Consider the following 21,822-nt stretch of genomic DNA (forward strand, 5'->3'; position numbering starts at 1 on the left):
AGCCCATAAGGTGATATGAAGTATTCTTATTGTGTTCTTTAATTTTTGTGGGCTTCGTGTCACAACCTCTTCATTTTTTTTTTTTTTCCATTCCAACATCTGCTGGCTTTTAAATGGAATAATTTCTTTGGTATTTTCAGTGTTTGAGGGTTGATTTGCACATACCCAAGCAGCTGACTGGGTCAGATTTAGGATTGGGCTCTCATGCTGTGACCTTAATAACCAAAGCCTTTTTGGCCTTAAAATACGAAATGTAATTTATTTCATTGTTCTTTCCTTTTTTTTTTTTTTTTAAACAGGCTGCAGATACTTTGGCAGTGAGGCAAAAGAGAAGAATTTATGATATCACCAATGTCTTGGAAGGAATTGACCTAATTGAAAAAAAGTCAAAAAATAGTATACAATGGAAGTAAGTTACAAACCAGTACTCTGTTCTAAAACCTTTGTTTTTCTTCTCAGTGCTCTGTAATATCTGACCTTTCTACCATTTGCCTCTCTGAAGGCCTCTATTTCAGCCATCTACTCTAGTCACACCAGCCCCACCTGTGTCCCTGGACACACCTCTTTGGGCTTCTGTATGTGTCACTTCTATGTGGGGATGTCCCCTTGCTCGCTCCACTGTTTAATTTACACTTTTAAAATTGAGATCTTACTTTCTCCCTCAAGCTACTCATTTGGTACACACTGCATACTGCTTTGTATTATTAATTCCTCTCTGCTTAAGTATTTATCTGCCCACCTAATACAAACTCCTTGAAAACAGGAACTGTGTCTTATACACAGGATTATGTACTTTGTAAATAATGGTTAGTTGAAATGCATGTTGTCATTTGTTAACTGTTGTATGTTTGAGTGTGATAAACACTTTCTGTTCCACAAATTTGTCCCCTTTAGCCTTAATTTTTTGGTTTATCTTAGCCAAAAATCCCACCAAAATATATTAAAAGGTTATAATGTGTTTTACCAGCATCTCAGTCCATATAGTGAGACTTCCAGTGTGACAATTTGACTTTGACATCCTCTGGTGCCTCAGTCACCAGCCTGACCTTCCAGAAGACAAAAAGCACACTAGAACATGTTGAGAATTTGTGTACTTTGGTTGTTCTTGGCAATAAATTGTCTAAGCAAACATATTCAGAGGTATATGGTGCTTAAATTTTCTAAGGATTTTAATGCTTGATTTTTAGAAGAGTGTAAAGATTTTTGTCTTGAATATATTCAGTGAGTTTTACTACTACAAAAATTAAGTGATGTTTAACTGGGTCTGATACTGGGGATATTAATTCTCATATGTTTTTAAGAGGTGTAGGTGCTGGCTGTAATACTAAAGAAGTCATAGATAGATTAAGATATCTTAAAGCCGAAATTGAAGATCTAGAACTGAAGGAAAGAGAACTTGATCAGCAGAAGTTGTGGCTACAGCAAAGCATCAAAAATGTGATGGACGACTCCATTAATAATAGATATCCTTTTAAATACGCTATACATATACATAATATCTACATATTCTTTCAGTCTGAAGATCAGTTACTTTATTCTAGTGTTTTTAGAGTTCAGTTCTGCAAGTGAATATAACATTTTAATTTTATAATTCTTCTGATTTATACTAATATTTTAAAATTTTTACCTTTTTAAGTTATACAGTGCATCAGTTAGCACCATTACTGTGTTGCATTGAGAAAAACAAATTCACCTACATTCAGTCTACCCATTGATAGGACGTAACATGCTAGCTAAAGTGTGCTTAGGGGGTCTATGAATTTGGAAGTCATTGTTAAGTGCATAGACATACTTAAATCATTGTTCTGTACTTAAATCATTCAGTGTTCTGAAGTAGTAAAAATTTAGCAGCTCTCAAAGTTTTGAAAAATTAATTTTGGTTTGAAAATGAAATATTACAGGCCTGCAATCAGTCCAGGATACATTCCGCCTAACATTAACCCAAAGACAGTATTTACTGGAGGGTGGGGTTCCGAGGCTGGAGTATCTGTTGTACTGGGGGGAAACATCATTAGTGATATACTCCATGTGTTTCTTATAGTCATTGTGTTCTCTTAGATATCTGTGGCTCTCTTGATTTGTGAACTTACCTGTAGTCATATGGAACATTTTAACTACATTTATCTTGTACCACCTCTTATGAACTTTTGACTAATGTATACAATTTATTTTTCGTGTTGTCTTGTCTTTGGTGAACAAGTCCATGATCTCATTTGTTATTTCCTTTCTATGATCAGAACTCCTTAACAGTTTGATAATAATGGGGGTCTTCAACTGTGCCTTGTGGAACCCCAAGATTCAAAAAGCATTGAACTAGTTGATCATGCACTTTGCTGCACTGCTTTCCAAGATTGTGGCCACTCCCAATTCCCCAAACCATGACCCAAGAAGATTCTCGATGCAGAGGCTTGTATAGTTGCTCTTCACTCCCACTGAGAGCATCCTTTTTCCCATCAATATCCTTCCCCCTGAAGCTCCTGTCTCCATGAGGAATGTGTTTTCCATCTCTCTCCCAAGAGTTCTCAATGACAGAGAAATCAAAAGTGGCTTCTTCTTAGAGCAAAGGATGGACACTTCTCTTATGGACCTTTATGTGGTTGTCTTTGCCTTTTCAGACTGAAGACTTGTGTTCTTTTTCATCTGACCATATGTGACAGTCCCTTCATGCATTTGGTCATTTTATTTTGGCCTTCAGATTTATTATCTTAATTTAAATGTCTAGACCTTGATAAAAATGTTGTTTCCTTAACTCTATGACAGTACATTTTCCTATGTAACTCATGAAGACATCTGTAATTGCTTTAATGGTAAGTACTGTTAGTAAATTTTTTCTTACATTCTTCCTGTAATCAACCTATTTAGTGTAACGTGATTCAAAATTCTCCATGCACTCACCCTAAGTCATTATTTTCAGGACTTGTGGACATTTTTGGGTTTCACTCTACAGTGCTATGTGTTGATAGGCTGCTTTCATTTCTGTTTCCATGACAATAACTGCTTTTCCCAGCTTTCACTTCATTGCCCACATCAGTAGGTATAAACTATGTTTGGGAGAGGCACCTAAGTCAGCGATTAAGCAACAGCCTCAAAGTCACAGAATCACAGAGTCAATGACTAAACTTGAACTAGAACACGGTTCTCATTGGCACTGTTTATGAAAATACATGTAGCAAGTGTGCTGGTCACAAATGGGACCCAAAGAAAGCATGAGGACAGAGTAAGGTTTATCCATTTTATTATCAGGAAAATTATTCCTCACCCTATTCCATCCCCAGCCTTCATGTTTTCCCCTTAAGATGACAATATATTAGTAACTAAAATGGGGGGTGGGGGCTGTATTTTCATAATATATATAATACAAGTAAAATGAAATTTTGCATACAGATTTATATTTAATTGTGCATGACCTATTAAAAAAGGACAGTGTTGTATCATGCACATACAAAAAATAATCTGCCGAACACCTTGCCAAGTGGAATCTGACTTTCATCTAAGACTACGTTGGTAATATATGTGGGCTTATTGCTCTACTTTGCCACCATATTTCCCAAGTTTTCAAAGAAAGTTTGGGGAAGTATTTTTAATCTTCAACTCAGCAGAGACTGCTGTAGAATTTGGCTTCAAAAGTAAGTTCACTTAAGCTTAAGATTTCACTGTATCATACCTCATCTCTAGTATCTCCAGTCATTTAAGTAGTATAAATACTTCAACTAAACAGTGTTATTTAACTAAGGCTAAAAGGTTTCAAGAATCTCAGACTTGACATGAGATTGGGTGAAAGCAATTCGTTTATGAGAATAGAGCTAACACATTTAACCTGTTCTAAGGTCTAACACATATATTGCCTCATTTAATCCTCAAAAAAACCCCTATGCAGTAAGTTATATTGCCTCCATTTTACAGAATTAAGAACCAAAGCCCAAGGTTACCTAGCTTGGGATTCAAATCCAAGCATTCTGACTCCACAGCCCACACTCTTGGCCAACCCACACTCTTGGCCACTGTATTACAGGATCAGTAGTATTTTCTAAAATGTAAAAATCTTTATTTCTTAATTTTTTTGACCAGGTGATACACTTTTGGCCATTCAAGCACCTTCTGGTACACAGCTGGAGGTACCTATTCCAGAAATGGTATGTATGTAGGATAACTTTTGTTAAAATGGATCTACTGTTCCAAGAGGGACAAATATATTTTCTTTAGCTGAACATGAGCTAATTGCAAACACTTTCAAGTTACTGCTTTTAAGGTGTCTGTTTGAAAGTACTGATATCTGAATTTAGATGTCTTCAGTACTTTGGTAAAATTATGTAAGTGACTGAATGAATCATTTAACATTTTACTTTTCTTAAAATTTGATTTTATTTGAGCTAGAAGACATCAAGGAATGAGTAATGATATAGTCAATAATCTTAAAAGATCAGTTTGACTATATCTGTAACCAATATAACAATCCTGAGGAAAAAGTTCACTTTAAATATCAACAATAATATATTGCTTTAAATTAGGTCTTTTAAAAAACATTTTCTGGCTTATTGAGTCAGAGATATTTATTGACTCTATGCTAATATAAATTTCATGATTTTAGTTTTCAGATTCAAATTTCCTGAAACAAACTGATTTGAAAACTATAACAATCAAAAAAGAGGTAGAAAAAATTAGTTATCACCTCCCTCTCTTCTCCCAGCTATTCTAGAACTTTGTATTTCTGGTTTCTGAAGCCTCGGGATACAAATTACCTTTTTGAAATGGAGGGACTTTACATTTATATCTCTGTAGGAAAACTCAGTTGTCTTTGTGCTTTGCTGAATGAAAAAAAGTTTCGACCTGTGAAATAGCTGCCGTTTAAGAACGCACATTCAGATGACCACATCCATGGCGGCCGATGCCAGGGGATGGTGTTCCATACATGTGGAGGACGCTTGGAGCGCTGCTGCACACTGACATGTATAATTACACACAAATAGATGGTTTCCAGAATTCTACAACTGGGAGTTTTTGATGCCCAGTATTTAAGAAAAGCTTACTTTTTGGGGCAAGTGGTTTAGAGCACTCAATATCCCATTCTACTCTTGGTCTCTATGTTTTGACTTAGCGACTTAATTTTGTCGTAGTTAGTCCCTATAGCTTTGCCTGTCTTATTTTTAATGTTTCAGCTTACCAGGAAATGTTGACCTTTATTCATTTGTTTGTGCCCACTAACTTCAAAGGGTCAGAATGGACAAAAGAAATACCAGATCAATCTAAAGAGTCATTCAGGACCTATCCACGTGCTGCTTATAAATAAAGAGTCCAGCTCCTCTAAGCCCGTGGTTTTTCCTGTTCCCCCACCTGATGACCTCACACAGCCTTCCTCTCAGCCCTCGACTCCAGTGCCTCCACAGAAATCCAACATGGCAACTCAGAACCTGCCTGAGCAACCTGTCTCCGAAAGAAGCCAGAATCTTCAGCAGACTCCAGCCACAGACTTATCTTCAGGTGGGTTCAGAGCCTTTGTTTTAAAAAGTAGACGGGAAAATATGAATACTGTGTTGAACAAGTTGGAGAGCTTTTCTGAATTTCTCGATTGTGATGTTATTTTATTATCTAGTATAGGAGGCAAAATAGTAAACCTGATCAACAAGTATTAATTTTGTGTCTTCTGTGTGCCCAGCACTGGAATATGTATTATGAGGAAAATTTTAAAAACAGATCCTGTCTTTAATTATACTACTACTAGTTGTTTCATAGACTGTGTAAATATATATATTTGCAGTTTTCCTTAGGATTCCATTTTTGGAATTAAACCAGATTTGTTCCCCCACTCCCCTTTTACTATTTACATGTCAGCTTTTTATCTGAGATTTACTTTGTAAGGTTCTTTTATCTCTTAGTAACTGTAGTATATATAATTGAAATTTGTTCTATGTTTAATAAAAATCATACTAGGGACAACTATAGTGACATGTCTCCTGTTTCTCTGTATTCTCTATTATTATACTTTTTATTTGGAAAGCTTAGTTTTATACAGTTGATAAGCGGTCTCAACTCCAATTATTTAGGAAATCTTGCCTTCCTAAGTTATTTGATCTGTGAAATGATAAATAGCTAAAAACTGGGCATCAGGAATAGGGGCCACATTTCTTAAATTTATAAAATTTCCTCAGTATCCAGTCCTTTCCCTTGGTTATTACATGGCTAGGTATTTACCAACTCCTTAGTGGTTGCAAATAAAGGACCCATGGTTGCTGAATGAATGACTGCCATGCAATCTAGGCGTAGTATTGCAGATAATTTAAAATAACTATATTGTATATATTCCAATTTGTTTATTTTTACCTTTATCCTTTTGGGATGTGGTCTACTCTTTGAGTTCACAATAGGTAAGAGTGAGACTAAAAAGATCTAACTGGACACAGAATATTTTTCAGCTTCTTGTTGCCCATATCCTTCCCCTCTTAAGTATTTCCACACCATAGGCCATAGGGATGCACAACAGAAAGTGTCATCTTTCAAAAGCTTATAATCAAATTGGGAAGAATAAAGTAGGCAGGCTTATGGTTTAGCTCAGACACAATTAGTACATTGGCCTTCACAAAGCATTAAAGAAACTTTTGAGCATTTCATTTCTGTACATGATTTTGTATTTGGAAATAGTAAAGAAAACAATTTGGGGCCAGATTAGAGAGGGCCTTGAATATCAGACTGAGTTAGGACTTTGACCTATAAACCAATGAAGATTTGTGACCAGGGAAGTGGCATGTTTAGAACTGTATACTGGTGAACACAGAAGTAACGTCATTAGGAAAGAAGACACTTCTGGCCCTGGGAAGAAGGCATTAGAGGCGATGAAGACAGAAGATAAGATGTTTGCAGTTATGCAACTGTGAGAGAACATTGAGGCTAAAATGGGGTGATGACAGTGGGACTGGAAAGAGAAATAAGGAAGATTTGAGAAATACTCTTTAGGCAAAATAAGTAACCTTTGATGTGTGAGATATGAAGATAAAGTTAACAGGACTGTAAAGTGATGTTGCACTTTTAAGGTTGAGTCATAGGGAGAATTATGATAACACTGACTTTAAAAACTGAGGAGTCAGTTTTGGGAAAACAATAATGAGTTTTTGGGGCTACATCTTGAGTTCAGAAGTTTAAAAGTAATGCCAGGTACAGATTAGTTGTCATGAAAATCCTGTTTCCATAAAGTTCTAGTACTTTAATTTCGTACCTTTTTTTTTTTTTTTTTTTTTTTTGCGGTACGCGGGCCTCTCACTGTTGTGGCCTCTCCCGTTGCGGAGCACAGGCTCCGGACGTGCAGGCTCAGCGGCCATGGCTCACGGGCCCAGCCGCTCCGTGGCATGTGGGATCTTCCCGGACTGGGGCACGAACCCGTGTCTCCTGTATCGGCAGGCGGACTCTCAACCACTGCGCCACCAGGGAAGCCCTAATTTCATACTTTTAATCAAGATGCTGATGTTAAATATAACTGTGCTTAATATATACTGTTTAAATATATGCTGTTTAAATGTAACTGCCTTTTTGGTGTTAAAATATATAAAGAGAAATGTAAAAAAAGCTTTATCACATTTCTTTTTCCAGCGGGATCTATTAGTGGAGATATCATTGATGAGTTAATGTCTTCTGATGGTAAGTAGTTAAAAAATTTAATAAATATAACCTTATACATCAATAATGCTTTTCTAGAATTTATGAGTGGCACATGATTTAAAAGAAATAAAGAACCTATATTTTTTAACTGCTTAATGTACTATGATGATTCATAGTAAGTTATAGGCATCCTTCAGATTTTTTTGCCTGCATTTTGAGGAAAAAGAATTCATAAGGGGATACTCATCACTTTTACTGAATAAAGTTCTAAATTGTTGGCATACTAGCCCTTTTTACACCTGAAGAATTTGGCCAAGAAGAGTAAAACAGTGTATCTGAGTCAACAGGAAATCTGAAAACAGTTTTGTAAATACTCCTACCATGGCCAACTTCAAGCTGCCAATGTGAAGTCAGTATTACTAAGATTAGCCACATCATCGTCTAATCTGAAGTAATTCTTAAAAATCAACTAGCTATAATATGGTAGTTACTTTAACAATTACTCTCTGGGCCTCACCTTTCTAAAAGTTCTTGGATTCAGAGTCCTGGTTCCTAACAAATATGTATAGCCGAGACCTAGGAAGTAGCAGCTGTTAAATTAGCCAATGGCACAGTAACCACTTAGACATTTATCAAACACTTCTGTAAAAGCAGAGAATTTCAGCATATTTATTAATTTATGTCTAGTTCCTTTCTCTGTTTTCGAAGTGGTAGCTTATTTAGCAGATCAGAGAAAATACTTTGAGCAGTGTTTCTGAATCATAAATTTTAGTGACAAGTTCAACCAATAAAAACTAACTTGTTTCTCAAGCTAACACCTATAATCAATGCATAAAATGTCTTTAAAAAAGAATCTTTCAAAATATGCACAAAATATAAGTCATTAATTTGATCATTACATTTCCTATTACATATTTTTTAAAAATTGCTGTATAACATGGGAAACATAATTTGGCTTGATGTTTTTGATAGTATTTTATGTTAGACATCATTACCTGTATGTAGAAACCATCTTTAACACTGAATTTATTTTTTGCTTGCAGTGTTTCCGCTTTTACGGCTTTCTCCGACCCCGGCAGATGACTACAACTTTAATTTAGATGATAATGAAGGAGTTTGTGATCTGTTTGATGTCCAGATACTAAATTATTAGATTCCATGGAAACCTGGGACTGTTATCTACCTCTAACTGTGTAACATTTTAGACGTCTTAACCTAAGTATTTAAAATAATGAATGTAACATCTTTTTAGTTCACTGATTCTGAAATGTTCTTCCCTAATACTTTCTTTTTTACTTCACAAAACTTCAACCATAAGAACAAAGGATTGGGATTGCTTCAGGGGGAAAAGTGATTTCATATCTACCAACTCCCTACCCTCAAGTAATTACATTCTGGAATTTCAACTTTTCCTCCCATTCTGAACCTTCTGTTTTTTTCCTTATATGAGAGGAAAGTTAAAGTAGACTTAAGGTCATCAAAAACAAAAAAGTTGGCCAAGGGCTCATGATTTGTTTGTCTTACATTTTTACTGCCACGAGACTGTCCATATTTCTGTGTATCCTCTGATCCAGACATTCACTGCCACTTATAAAGTGAAGGGTGTAAACTAGGATATATTAACTGTTTCAGTGAACAGATTTTGTGAAGTGCCTTCTGTTTTAGCACTTTAAGTTTATCACATTTTGTTGACTTCTGACATTCCACTTTCCTAGGTTATAGGAAAGATCTGTTTATGTAGTTTGTTTTTAAAATGTGCCAATGCCTGTACATTAACAAGATTTTTAAAAATAAAATTGTATAAAACATTTAATTTATTGGTCTTTTTGGAGAATTTGATGCATCACCAGTGTATTACAACTGAGCCATTAATCTTGTAGCTTCATCAACATTAACTGGTTCGTTTTCATGACACTGCTGAGGAATCTGGAGAGAAGATTACATTTAAAAATTCAGATAACAATAGCAAATAAAAATGACATAATCTACTGACATATCTATTATTCAATATAATTTCTTCTAGTTGTACTTTTGGAAATAGAACAATAAATTCCCATATTTTAGACTCAATGTTTTAAAGTCTGAATAAGCTATACATACTACAGAGCCAAATACTAAAAATTACAATCAATACAGGCTTTGAAAATTTGCAGTTTATTAGCCATAACAAAAGGAAGTGATTTCCACTCACCAGCTGTTTCTGCAGAGGTTCAAGAGAAAGGCCTTTTACGAACTGTACAAGTACCTTTTGCATATCTACAAAAGCTTTATTCACGCTGTTAACTTTTTCATCATTCATGATGTTTATCTTTTAAAAAAAGAAAAAGAGCATTAATCCATGATCTCACAACCATTAAGGATAAAAATATAGGCAACCTTAATTTAATCTTGTTACCCCCCAAACCTATAAACTCTTATCAATCCTACCAATTTATGGAGACAATTTACACTAAAATTCTTAGTCTTATTGGACATTTTAGACAAAAGGTTCTGTTTTTTAAAAAATAAGAATTATGTGGATATACCTCATACCTTGACTTTCCTGGAATAAGCAGGCCAAAATATGTGACTATCTTTCTAAGCTATGGTGCTATCGTCTCTCATCTGTAAAATGAGGAACCTGGATAGCATGCTTCCAGTGTCCTTCTAACAGTACGTCTCTGAATCCTTCCTTGGTAGAAGTGCCTGGCAGTCTCCTGAGGACAGCGGCCCCTGTAGCTGTCCTCGCTTGAATCTGAAAGGTGGGGGTGGTATTCTTGTTCTTCACAGCTGCTCCCCAACCATTTCTCCTTCAAAACTTTTGGCTCTTTTGCATCTTATGCATCAGGACATTCTGACACCCCTCTCCTCATTATTGTCACCTATCAACACCATGATTACTTGCTCCTTCGTGAAAGATCTCAAACCATGGCTCACTGACCCCTCTCACGCCTGGCGTCGCTGTTTAGTGGCTACAACAAAAACCTATCCTATGGCTTCTTAATCTCTTCAGGTCCTCATCTCCAGGGGTCTTTTCCACGACCTACCTTGCCATCACTCCCGTGCATTACCTTAGGCTGCATCATTACCTGTTACCGCACCACTTCCTATCCTTCTATTCACTTATTTTATTAATTAATTCTTAAATCTCACTGAAATCTTTTCCCACCAAGTTCACTATTATTCACATTTTCATATCCCCACTTTTTCCTTTAGCCTGCACAGATTCCATGACCACTAATCAGTCACTCCTTCACACCCTAACTCTACTACTTCTCTTCTCTCCCTCAATCAGACTTGCCTGGTAACCTAGTTAAACTCAAGTATCAGCCTTTTGGAGCCCAAAACTGAAGCTCTAGAAAATCATAGCTGGCTGACTGGCTTCACTTTAAGTTCATGGCCACCAACTTCAATTTACCATTTATATAGTACCTGGTGATTGTACGACCTCCCCCTAAGGCTGCTTTCTCAGAAAAGTGTTCGATACTTTCTCCAACCAGGCTGCCTACCCACAGATCTTTTCCATTAGCATCCATAAAGCTTCTAGGACTTCCTATCCAAACAAAATAATTTTCCTCAAATATACCAAGCCTTCACCCAGCTGGGGGTCTTTGCACTCACTATTCTTTCTGCCTAGAACATGCTGCTCCCAACACTTCCCAGCAGTTTGCATCACTGGCTCCTATCAGGCAGGTCTTGGCTTCAATGTCAACCCTGAAGACAGTTCTATCTAAAACTGTCACCCCCAAACCCCAGTCATATCACCCAGCTTTATTTCCTTTTTAGCATTTCCAAAGTCATGAAATTGCTCCACCAAAAAGTTTAACTCAGCTAGTTCATGAAGACTGAAAGATAAAATGTTACATTTCTATGGACCATTATGATAATTACTAAGTCCTCTAGAGGTGACTCCACCTATTACTTAAGCTTGAAAACATTTTCTTGAATAATCTTCTTAAGGAGTCTACTTAATCTTGAAGAAATTTCCCATTCCCCAAATATTTTGAAATAAAGTAACTCCTTTCTTTTCAAATTTTGTATTTTAAGAAACAAAATATTTTATCTTCTATTTTTAGGTTTTTATCTGAGTTCTAGATATCTTCAGAGAAGTAAGAATTACTGAGGAGAAAAAGAATGGGTGTTGACTGACATTCCATGTCTTGACTCTGTTGAAAGCTTCTTGAATATATGAGTTTAGAGATAACTTTTCCATACCATGTTTTTTTATGATTTCTATGCTCTGAGAAAACTATTAAAACTGTTACTTGGAGCCTCATACATTTGCAGTTAAAATGCTTGCTTCTTTTTGCACATTTGAATTCAAGAAAGGGAGGTTATTTTTCTTCATCTCTTTTTCTTTTTTAAAACAAATGTTTAAAATCATCATGCTTTTGTAGGAAAGGCTAAGAACCTGTTTTAAATATTAGCATTCAGTTTTTCAGTAGCTTTACAATTATGCTTTGCTTGTAAACAATAAAGTCAAGAGTGCATAAGTGATACTAACCTTCTTCAGATTAGTGGTAACTGGTTTTGCTTTATTTTTAACCTTAAAGCTTTTTTGGCTGGCTATGTGGAATACATTCCTGGACTTCTGTCCTCTTAGTTTGTTCTTGGCCATTGTCTAGGAAAGAAAGAAAAGGAGCTCAATTAAGTTGCCCATGTTCATGAACTGTAAATCAATTTCAGTTTTTGGAAGTAAAGGTACCAATTAAATCTAAGAAGTTCCACCTTCCTCCTGATTATTTTTAAAATTGCTGCTTGTATAAAAATTATCTCCATGTCCTTTTGGTCCTACTAGATTTTTCTGTTTCAGTGCAGAGTGTGTAGCTAATTCTTTTCTGCATCTCCAGCACCTAACCCATAAGATGCTCCACATTAGTTTCTGCCAGTTAGATTAATTAATATTCTCAACACAACAATTGTTTTTTTTCAGCTTTCTGCAGCATCTGACAATGCTAACCATCACCATCCATCCTTCTGCTAGTTTACATACTGCTATTCCATTCCGGTTCCTTTCATACTCTAGGACTGACTCCCTTCTCCCTCCTTCTTTCATTCCTTTTTACTTGCCCCATTTTCACTCCTGTGTGCACCTCCTCAAAACCAGTACTTAATCTTACACCTCCTAACCCCCACGTTAAATTACTTTCATGACTTCCACATCACCTCTGTGTGAATGGTTCTTGCCTAAAAACTGTAGGTATTATCTTTGTTTTATAGCTAAACACACTAAGCCTATAAATTCTACTTGAGAAACATCTCTCAAACCTGTCTTTAACAATGCACGTGAGGAACAATTTAAAAAATATTAATAGTTAAGATTTATTAAGCTTTTACTACATGTACAGCACTATGCTAACATTTTATGTGTTTTAACTAATTTACTCCTTACAACAACACTTTGTAGGAGGTACTATTTTATTCTCATTTTACAGATTAAAAAAAAAATCTGATGCAAAGAGAAGCTAATCTGCCCATTGTTGCACTATTAGTAGTCAGAGAATGCTAAGATTCAAAGCCAAGCAGACTAGAGCCTGAGCTCTCATTATGTGATGGGGTCTCTCATATATAAATAAAAATGCAGTACAAAAACATGATTTAGTACTGCCTAGTTCAGGACTGGGTTACTGCTTTAGTCCCTAGGACTATTTGGTTAGACTCTGGGTTGGGACAAACTATACCCATGGACCAAATCAGGTCAGGAACCTGTCTTTGTAAATGACGTTTTATTAGAACGCAGCTATGTCCATTCAATTATGTATGTTTTGTCTGTGGCTGCTTTCCTGCGACAACTGTGACTCGCAAAGCCTAAAATATTTACTATTTGGCCCTTTACGGAAAGACTGTCAACCCCTGGCTTAAGCCACATGCATTCAAGTCTATCCTGCGTAGTGGTATGAAATGAACCGTCCCAATGTTAAAATCCTTCAGTGGCTCCTCCAACCCACAAGGAGCAATATTCTTTGTCCTGACGTATTGCTGGAAACCTGACTCTAGCATAAATCTGTCAAAGGTATCTCCTGCTATTTCTCTATACCGACTCTAGTCTACTAATTACTGTCTGAAGACACCTTGCACATTCTTCCCTTCTTCCCTTTGCTCACATTGTATCTCTCCTCCTTCAATGTCAGCCTCAGGAACAACAGAGACAGCAATGCTTCCGAACCCCAACAGAACTCCTTCTAAAAAAAAATAAATAAATAAACACAGTAGAAAATACATGATTATTATAGAAGCAGAAAATACACATAAACCACCCCCAAATTAAATAATCTAAAATCCTTCCAATAAGTAACCAAAATCCAACCATTCGTCTAGTATTCATTAATCAATTACTATGTACCAAGTGTGGTACAGAACCTATATACATACATATAAAACATATACAAACACAAGAAACATAAAGATAGGTGCTGTAACTGACAGCATACGAGTGGAGTCACAAAAAGGAAACATCCAATACAGTTGGGGACTTGAGGAAGGTTCGTGGAGAAGGTGACAGCCTAGCTGGGGGGGTAGTGGGATAGGGATTTTCTCTAACAACCACGTGGAAACTGGTGACAACATAACAACCCAAAACTGGTACCCTGCCGTGGGCTGAAGGCCCAGCAGGCATGGGGGTTTCAGGCCTGAGCCAGCAGGCCTGCGGCCGAGTAGGGCTGCCTAAGGCAGCAAGCGACGACGGAACGGAGCCTCCAGACGGCAGCAGCCCGCGGACGGCCAATCCTGTCTCAACCCTCGGAAACTCCACGCCAGCGCGCCGGAAATTTTTTTAATTAATCTCTCACCAGTCCTCCGATACCCTCGTGTAGGGGTTTAAGCTCCAGGTAACGCCATTTGCACCCGCAGGATCCAGGAAGTTCCGGAATGAGGGAGCCAGTCAAGGGTCCGCTCTCAGGTCGTAGTTTCCGCCCACCGAGATAAGCTCCTCCCACAGGGCGGAGTCCTGCCCCGTGAGCTTGGTCTGCAGACGGAGATAAGCCCCGCCCATCGAGCGTCGTTCCGCCCACCGAGCGTCGTTCCGCCCACCGAGCGTCGTTCCGCTCACTGGCTGGTTTCCCACCCACCTAACGTAGCCCTGCCCACAGAACCGTCTCAGCTGTGGAGCACCCTTCCCTAAACACAGGACCCTCACTGTTAACGTGCCTTGCCGTTCGCTGGGTTAAGAACCTCTACTCAGGTGAGGCGTCGAAGACGCGGCTAAGTCTGGAGTTCCTCGCAGGGGTATGTGTACAGAAACCACCCGAAGTGTCTGAGTCACCAGAGCCACACAGACTGTAACACAGGTGTTCGGCTCTCAGCCGCTTACTGCTGGCTGGCTCTGTCCGCGCTCCCAGGAGGTGGCGCTGCGCACCTCTGGGTGGCGTCCCGGGTTTGGTTGGAGCAACAAAGAACCTAATGTCTGGAACAGATCTAGAACTATAATCTCCCAAGGGAAATTTTGTAGTGAGCCAAAAGTTGAAATGCTTTTCTCATTGAAGTTTCCTTGCTTCAAAATGAGAATTTCTGACAGCACAGCAGAGGCACAAGAAAATATCAATAAGTTGTAAAACAAGAATCAGGGAACTTTAGAAAATCTTAGAAGAAACATTTTTGCCTTCCAGTTTTATGTCTGTGTGTGTATATTTCCCAGTTAAGGTGTTCTGGGTTGAGTTTTCTAGAAAAAAGAATCACTTCTTCCAAGACGATCTTTCCACTGAGGTAACAGTTTTCACATGTTCTTTCCTTATTTTGTTACAGTCTTAGGGAAAGCCAGCTTTTAAACAAATGTAGAAGTACTGACATTTTTGTATCATTTTTGTAACGGTACATGAGTTCTGCTCTAAATATCAAAATAAGGCCAAAGTACTATTCCCCTTTTGCAAGTGAGAATGCTGAGGCTCAGAGTCTAAGCCATTTTCTGTATCTACACAACTAGTAATTGAAAAAGCCAAACTAGAATCCACGTGGGCTGGCCGTCGGTCAAGTCCTCTTCCTGCCAAATCAGCCACTTGCCTGCTTATAGAAAGATGAACCACTTTTACAGTAAATCACTTTATTGTTTATGTCCATCACAAAAAATTAGGGAATACGTTACGGAATGAGGAATAATTACTTGTCAATGTAATTTTATTAAAATTCTGTATTTTTTCTAAAGAGTGACTTTTAAAAACACCTTAAAATGCATTATAAAATGCCCATAATGTGTGGTGGCAAGACCAAAGTAACATCAAAGCGACAGAAAACCATTAGATTCTTTCACAAGGCCAGTTATCCAGGAATACTGAAGCTAAAAGGTGAATATAATTATGGTTCCTTGAATGTGAAGTTATTGATATATATGCAGAAGACAAAGAAATAGATGCAATGGAATGACATTATAGTCTTTATGAAAACTTACGGGCCTAGCTTTCATTTGGAAATGGTGAGATAGAGATACTTACACCATGGAAATAACATGGTTATACAGGCAATGGCAGAGGCACTGTATGAGGTATGAGTGAGAAGGCATGATTTCTGTTTACTTCTGTTACCTACCAACAGTGTGACTGTGGAAAAGTTACTTCATTTCTCTGTGCCTCCCTTTCCCATATGTAGATGGCCGCTCAGTAAATACCCACTTCAGAGAACATTCATTATCTGCTCAGCATTCCTCTCTGGGGAACCACTCTTCTCCCATTAAGTGATCCTGGTTGAATGAATAATTACAGTCCTCGTCTAAAGATTTTCCAGCCAGAGCTAGTGGAGACACTTCTTGCTTTTAGTATCCTTGTGCTGGGATGATGTGAAATTGAGGCTGCTAGTTGCCGTCTCCTCCAGCAACTTGAGGGAAGCCTGACTGCAGTGGGAGAGAATAAGAGCCATGCAAAAGAACACAGAGCTGAACAACAGAACACAGGACCTTGGTGATATCATTGGAGTCCTTGGATTCAGCTATAGATGGAAGAAAGATCCATCCCTGTCTTCTCAGTTATCTGAATGAAAACATTGCTTTTTTTTTTTTTATTGGGTTATTTACTTTTTTGTTGTTTTTTGTTTTTTTGGTGTGGACCATTTTTAAAGTCTTTATTGAATTTATTACAATATTGCTTCTGTTTTATGTTTTGGTTTTTTGGCTGCGAGGCCTGTAGGATCTTAATTCCCCAACCAGGGATCAAACCTACACCCCCTGCATTGGAAGGCAAAGTCCTAACCACTGGACTGCTAGGGAAGTCCCTGTTGGGTTATTTATTTATTTTGCGGTACGCGGGCCTCTCACTGTTGTGGCCTCTCCCACTGCAGAGCACAGGCTCTGGACGCACAGGCTCAGTGGCCACGGCTCACGGGCCTAGCCGCTCTGTGGCATGTGGGATCTTCCCGGACCGGGGCACGAACCCGCGTCCCCTGCATCAGCAGGCGGACTCTCAACCACTGTGCCACCAGGGAAGCCCCCTGTTGGGTTATTTTTTTTAACCACTTGTACCTTGAAGAGTCTTAACTCTACTCCTGTTCAGCCTACTTCACAGGATTTTGTACAGAGTTAGTGAAATACAAAACATGAAAGCATAAGGTATTACTAAGACAAAAGAAAGAAGCACGTAATTTTCTAAAAGACATTTTTCTAATTCTCTATGAACCAAATAGCTTCAAGATTTCTAATCTTTAAAAATTCATCCCAATCTCATACTTCCAGTTTTTCTAAAAACCTTAAAGATGAATAAAATCATAAATAAAGAAACATTTTTTTGGAAACCTTAGCTTTCCTGTTGAGACTCAGCAATGCGGAGTCCTTTATACAGCTTCAGTCCTCAAAGAACGGTCTTGGAAGCAATTCAACAAGTTAACAAATATAATTAGGGAGAAGAAAATGAGAGCCCACAAAAATAATTACAAATCATCTGCAGTAAAACTTATAGCCCTCTCCCAGAACAAAGCCAGCATTGTGTAGATGATGCTCCATGATAGACTTGTTTTATTCATCAACCTTATTTGCCCCACTACTCAGTTTCATTCAGCTGAAATAGTTTGAACACCTAGGCTCTGTGAGGCCTCAAAGGAAGTACTTTCTTGTAAAGAGGACAGTCATTTGAGATAGACTTATTCATATGAATTGATCATTTTTGACAGAAAGTGGTAAGGACTATGATAAATGCACAAAAATGAGCTGTTTATGGAAGGAAATAATTCAGAATTCTGGAAACATTCATGTTAAAAGTTCTCATCTGATTGTCTTAGAGAAGAAGTCGGCAAACTACAGCCTACAGGCCAGATTCAGCCCGCTGCTTATTTTTGTACAGCCCGTGAGCTACGAATGGTTTTACATTTTAAAATGGAGGAAAAACATCAAAATAGGGACAATATGTTGCAACACATGAACATTTTATTAAATTCACATTTCAGTGTCAGTAAGCACAGTTTCATTGGAGCACAGCCACACTCATTTACATACTATTTATGGCTGCTTTCACGCTACAACAGCAGAGTTGAGTAGTTGAGACAGAGACCACATAGCCTACAAAACCTAAAATATTTACTACCTGGCCCTTTACCAACTTAATACTTTAAAAAACTTTACCAACTCATCTTAGAGGATGAGCAGCATGGTGGTATAATTGGTCGAAGTATTCGTGTTTTAAACTCAAAGCAGTAGGAGGCTTAAAAGGATGAAACCACTTTTCCTCCCAGTATTCTAAGGTAGCTAAACCTTTACAAAATGAGTTTGAGTTTCCTTGCCTCTAATGATTATTGATGATTTTTATGTTTCTAGGCTGAAAATGGAAGTTTCCAGGTATAAAGGCATTCCCACTTGAGTCTTCCTTAGGGAATGGAAAAAGGAAATAACCTAATGCTTGGGGAAAAGATGAGCTTCTGGAGACCAAGGAAATGGTTGGGGAGAAGGTGGTGAGGGTTTTTCTGCAAGTGATTGAGACTTAAGACCCTGTGGCACATGCCACCATGGCCTGGGGAGTAGTAGCATAAGATCCCTACACCAGCAAATGTCACAGAATGGATGGAGCTTTCTGCCTTCAAGTGAAATGTGGATTTTGATATTAAGCATTACAGCAGCCATTGTGATGAACTGAAAACTAGAGAAAGTTTTTCTTTTCTGTGTGCAGGGTAAGCTACCCGCTTCCCATATACTTGAGACTGAGATGAAATTTTTATGCCAAATTAAAGAGTGAAAATTTGGAGCCAGATTTAATTTGATTTAAAACTTTAAGTTTTATGGTATTTCTGTTACGCATACATTCAAGAATGTGTGTTATGATATTTCTTACACTCAAGAATTTTAACAGGCAAAAGTGGAGCTATAAAGCCTTATAGGAATAGAGCATGACACGAGCAAGCCAGAGACCCAGAAATGGACATGCTATGCTTGTAGGAGTGGGAGAGGTCCAATGTGGATGGAGGAGTGGGAGTGTGGAGATGCTGTTGAAGATGAGGCTGGTAAGATGAGCTAATGAAGGACCTTGACAACCAGGAAAGGTTTATTTTTTTTACTTTAGAAGAGTTTCAAACTTACAGAAAAATCACAAAAATAATACAAGTTGTTTTTTTCTGAACCATTTGAGAGTAAGTTACTGACAAGAGGTCCCTTTACCCCACATATGTTAGTGTGTATTTCCTACAAATAAGGATATTCTCCCATATAACAATACAGCCATCAAAAATCAGGACATGAACACTGATTCCTTCTACTTCACAGTCACCATTCAAACTGTCAATTATCCCTGTAATGTCTTTTATAGTAAAAGGATCCTATTCAGGATAAAGTGTTACATTTAGTTATCATACCTTTTTTTTCTTCCAGTTTATCCAGATATATGACATTATAGTGCTGTATAAGTTTGAGGTACAGCAAAGTGATGTTACATACATTATGAAATGATACCACAATAAGTTTAATGAACATCCATCATCTCATGTATTCAATGTATACAAAATAAAAGAAAATGAAAAAGAAAGTTTTTTTCCGTGATGAGAACTCAGGTTTACTCCCTTAACAATGCTCATAGGGGCTTCCCTGGTGGCGCAGTGGTTGAGAGTCCGCCTGCCGATGCAGGGGACATGGGTTTGTGCCCTGGTCCGGGAAAATCCCACATGCCGCGGAGCGGCTACGCCTGTGAGTCATGGCTGCTGAGCCTGCGCGTCCGGAGCCTGTGCTCTGCAACGGGAGAGGCCACAACAGTGAGAGGTCCGCGTACCGCAAAAAAACAAAACAAAACATAAAACAAAAAAACAATGCTCATATATAATGTACAGCAGTGTTAATTATATTAATCGAGTTGTACATGACATCCCTAGTACTTGTTTATTTTATAACTGGAAGTGCGTACCTTTTCATCACATTCATCCAATTCCCCCTTCCCCCACCTTACCTCTGGTAACCACACATCTGGTCTCTTTTTCTATAAGTTTGTTTACTGAAGTATAGTTGACCTACAACACTATTAATTCCTTGGTGCACAACTTAGTGATCGGATATTTCTATACATTACAGAAACGATCACCACAATAAGTCTTAATTAACATCTGTCACCATACAAAGATACTACATTATTATTGACTATATTCTTCATGCTGTACATATCATGCTCATGGCTCATTTATTTGTATGTCTTAATTCTTCCTCACCTATTTTACTCATCCCCTCCCAGTCCCCTCTGGCAACCACTTGTTTTTTCTCTACAACTCTGTTTCTGTTTTGTTATGTTTGTTCATTTGTTTTATTTTTTACATTCTACAAATAAGTGAACTCATATGGTGTCTGTCTTTCTCTGTCTGACTTATTACACATACTATAATACCCTCTAGATCCGTCCATGTTGTCACAAATGGCAAAATTTCATTCTTTTTTTATGAAAAAATATGCACCACATCTTCTTTATCCATTCATCTATTGATGGATACTTAGGTTACTTCTATATCTTGGCTATTGTAAATAGTGCTGCTATGAACATTGGGGTACATATATCTTTTTGAATTACTGTTTTTGTTTTCTTTGGAAAAATACCCAGAATTGCAATGTCTGGATTATATGGTAGTTCTATTTTAATTTTTTTGAGGAAGCTCCGTATTGTTTTTTTTATTGTAGCTGCGCCAATTTACATACCCAGAAACCGTGCAAAAAGTTTTCCCTTTCTCCACATTCTCTCCAAAAGGAAGAAACTAACAGTAACAAAATAGCAGTAGGGGATTTTAACACGCCACTTATATCAATAAGAAAATCAATAAGGGAACACTGACCCTAAATGATACATTAGACCAGATGAACTTAATAGACTATAGAATATTCCATTCCAAAGCAGCAGAATACACATTTTTTTCAGGTGCACATGGAATATTCTCCAGGATAGACCACATGCTAGGCCACAAATAAATTTAAGAATGATATCAAGCATCTTTTCTGGCTACAACACTATGAGACTAGAAATCAACCACAAGAAAAAAAATACAAAAACCAAAAACACACGGAGGCTAAACAATATGCTACTAAACAACCAGTGGGTCACTGAAGCAATCAAGAGGAAATCAAAAAATACCTGGAGACAAATGAAAACAAAAACACATATGATCCAATATCTATGGGATGCAGCAAAAGCAGTTTTAAGAGGGAAGTGTATAGCAAAACAAGCCTACCTCAGGAAACAAACAAACAAAAAAACTCAAAGTTAGTAGAAGAAAACAATAAGAGTAAAAATAATGAAATAGAAAAAGCAACATAAAAAATCCATAAAACTAAAGAGTTTGTTCTTTAAAAAGATAATCAGAATTGATAAACTAGCCTGATAAAGAAAAAAAGAGAGGTCCCAAATAAATCAAATCCGAAATGAAAAAGGAGAAGTTACAATCAACACCACAGAAATTAAAAGGATCATAAAGAATTACTATGAACAATTAAATGCCAATAAAATGAACAACCTAGAAGAAATAAATTCCTAGAAGAGTACAATATCCTAAGACTGAATCAGGAAGAAATAGAAATTATTAACAGATAAATTACCAATAATGAAATTGAATCAGTAATTTTAAAAAAAGAAACCTCCCATACAAACAAAAGTTCAGGAACAGACGGCTTCACAGGTGAATACTACCAAACATTTAAACAAGAGTTAATGCCTATCCTTAAACTATTTACAAAATTTGCAGAGGAAAGAGTGTTTCTGAACTCATTCTATGAGGCCAGCATCACCCTGATAGCAAAACCAGACAAAGACACTACAAAAAAAAAATTGTAGGTCACTATCACTGATGAACAAAGATGCAAATGTCCTCAACAAAATATTAGCAAACCGA

The 21,822-nt window shown here is 37.4% G+C and overlaps 2 protein-coding genes across 4 annotated transcripts in view; one reads left to right on the plus strand and one right to left on the minus strand.

The window, feature by feature from the left end:
- E2F5 (E2F transcription factor 5) overlaps window positions 1–9,400 on the plus strand; it is a 28,611-nt gene extending 19,211 nt beyond the window's left edge. The window contains exons 2-9 of one of the 2 annotated variants that reach the window (XM_032610353.1): window positions 300–409; window positions 1,302–1,463; window positions 2,764–2,807; window positions 4,069–4,133; window positions 4,589–4,648; window positions 5,211–5,478; window positions 7,579–7,626; window positions 8,631–9,400. In XM_032610353.1, the coding sequence (XP_032466244.1) occupies window positions 300–409; window positions 1,302–1,463; window positions 2,764–2,807; window positions 4,069–4,133; window positions 4,589–4,648; window positions 5,211–5,478; window positions 7,579–7,626; window positions 8,631–8,740 (867 nt within the window). In that variant the 3' untranslated portion in view covers window positions 8,741–9,400. The remainder of the gene's footprint in view (window positions 1–299; window positions 410–1,301; window positions 1,464–2,763; window positions 2,808–4,068; window positions 4,134–4,588; window positions 4,649–5,210; window positions 5,479–7,578; window positions 7,627–8,630) is intronic. The other variant, XM_032610354.1, reaches the window with a different exon arrangement.
- Window positions 8,233–14,477, minus strand: RBIS (ribosomal biogenesis factor). 2 transcript variants are annotated; one of them, XM_032610355.1, is made up of 5 exons: window positions 14,355–14,477; window positions 13,671–13,748; window positions 12,071–12,187; window positions 9,779–9,895; window positions 8,233–9,513 (listed from the first exon to the last, which is right to left on the minus strand). In XM_032610355.1, the coding sequence occupies exons 3-5, from the start codon at window positions 12,182–12,184 to the stop codon at window positions 9,442–9,444; spliced, it is 303 nt and encodes a 100-aa protein (XP_032466246.1). In that variant the 5' UTR covers window positions 12,185–12,187; window positions 13,671–13,748; window positions 14,355–14,477; the 3' UTR covers window positions 8,233–9,441. The 2 variants fall into 2 exon arrangements, with proteins under 2 accessions (XP_032466246.1, XP_032466247.1); XM_032610356.1 differs by having other exon boundaries at window positions 9,379–9,513; window positions 13,671–13,745; window positions 14,355–14,472.
- Between the last annotated feature and the right edge of the window lie 7,345 nt (window positions 14,478–21,822).

Source organism: Phocoena sinus, chromosome 17 (assembly GCF_008692025.1).
Source record: "Phocoena sinus isolate mPhoSin1 chromosome 17, mPhoSin1.pri, whole genome shotgun sequence".
Taxonomy (NCBI): Eukaryota; Metazoa; Chordata; class Mammalia; order Artiodactyla; family Phocoenidae; genus Phocoena; species Phocoena sinus.

Coding starts and splice junctions, on each gene's coding strand:
- RBIS (XM_032610355.1), bottom strand. CDS start 12,184: ATGGCCAAGAACAAACTAAGAGGACAGAAGTCCAGGAATGTATTCCAC. Junction 9,896..12,070: donor TTACCACTAATCTGAAGAAG/GTTAGTATCACT, acceptor TTTTTTTAAAAG/ATAAACATCATGAATGATGA. Junction 9,514..9,778: donor AACCTCTGCAGAAACAGCTG/GTGAGTGGAAAT, acceptor TCTTCTCTCCAG/ATTCCTCAGCAGTGTCATGA.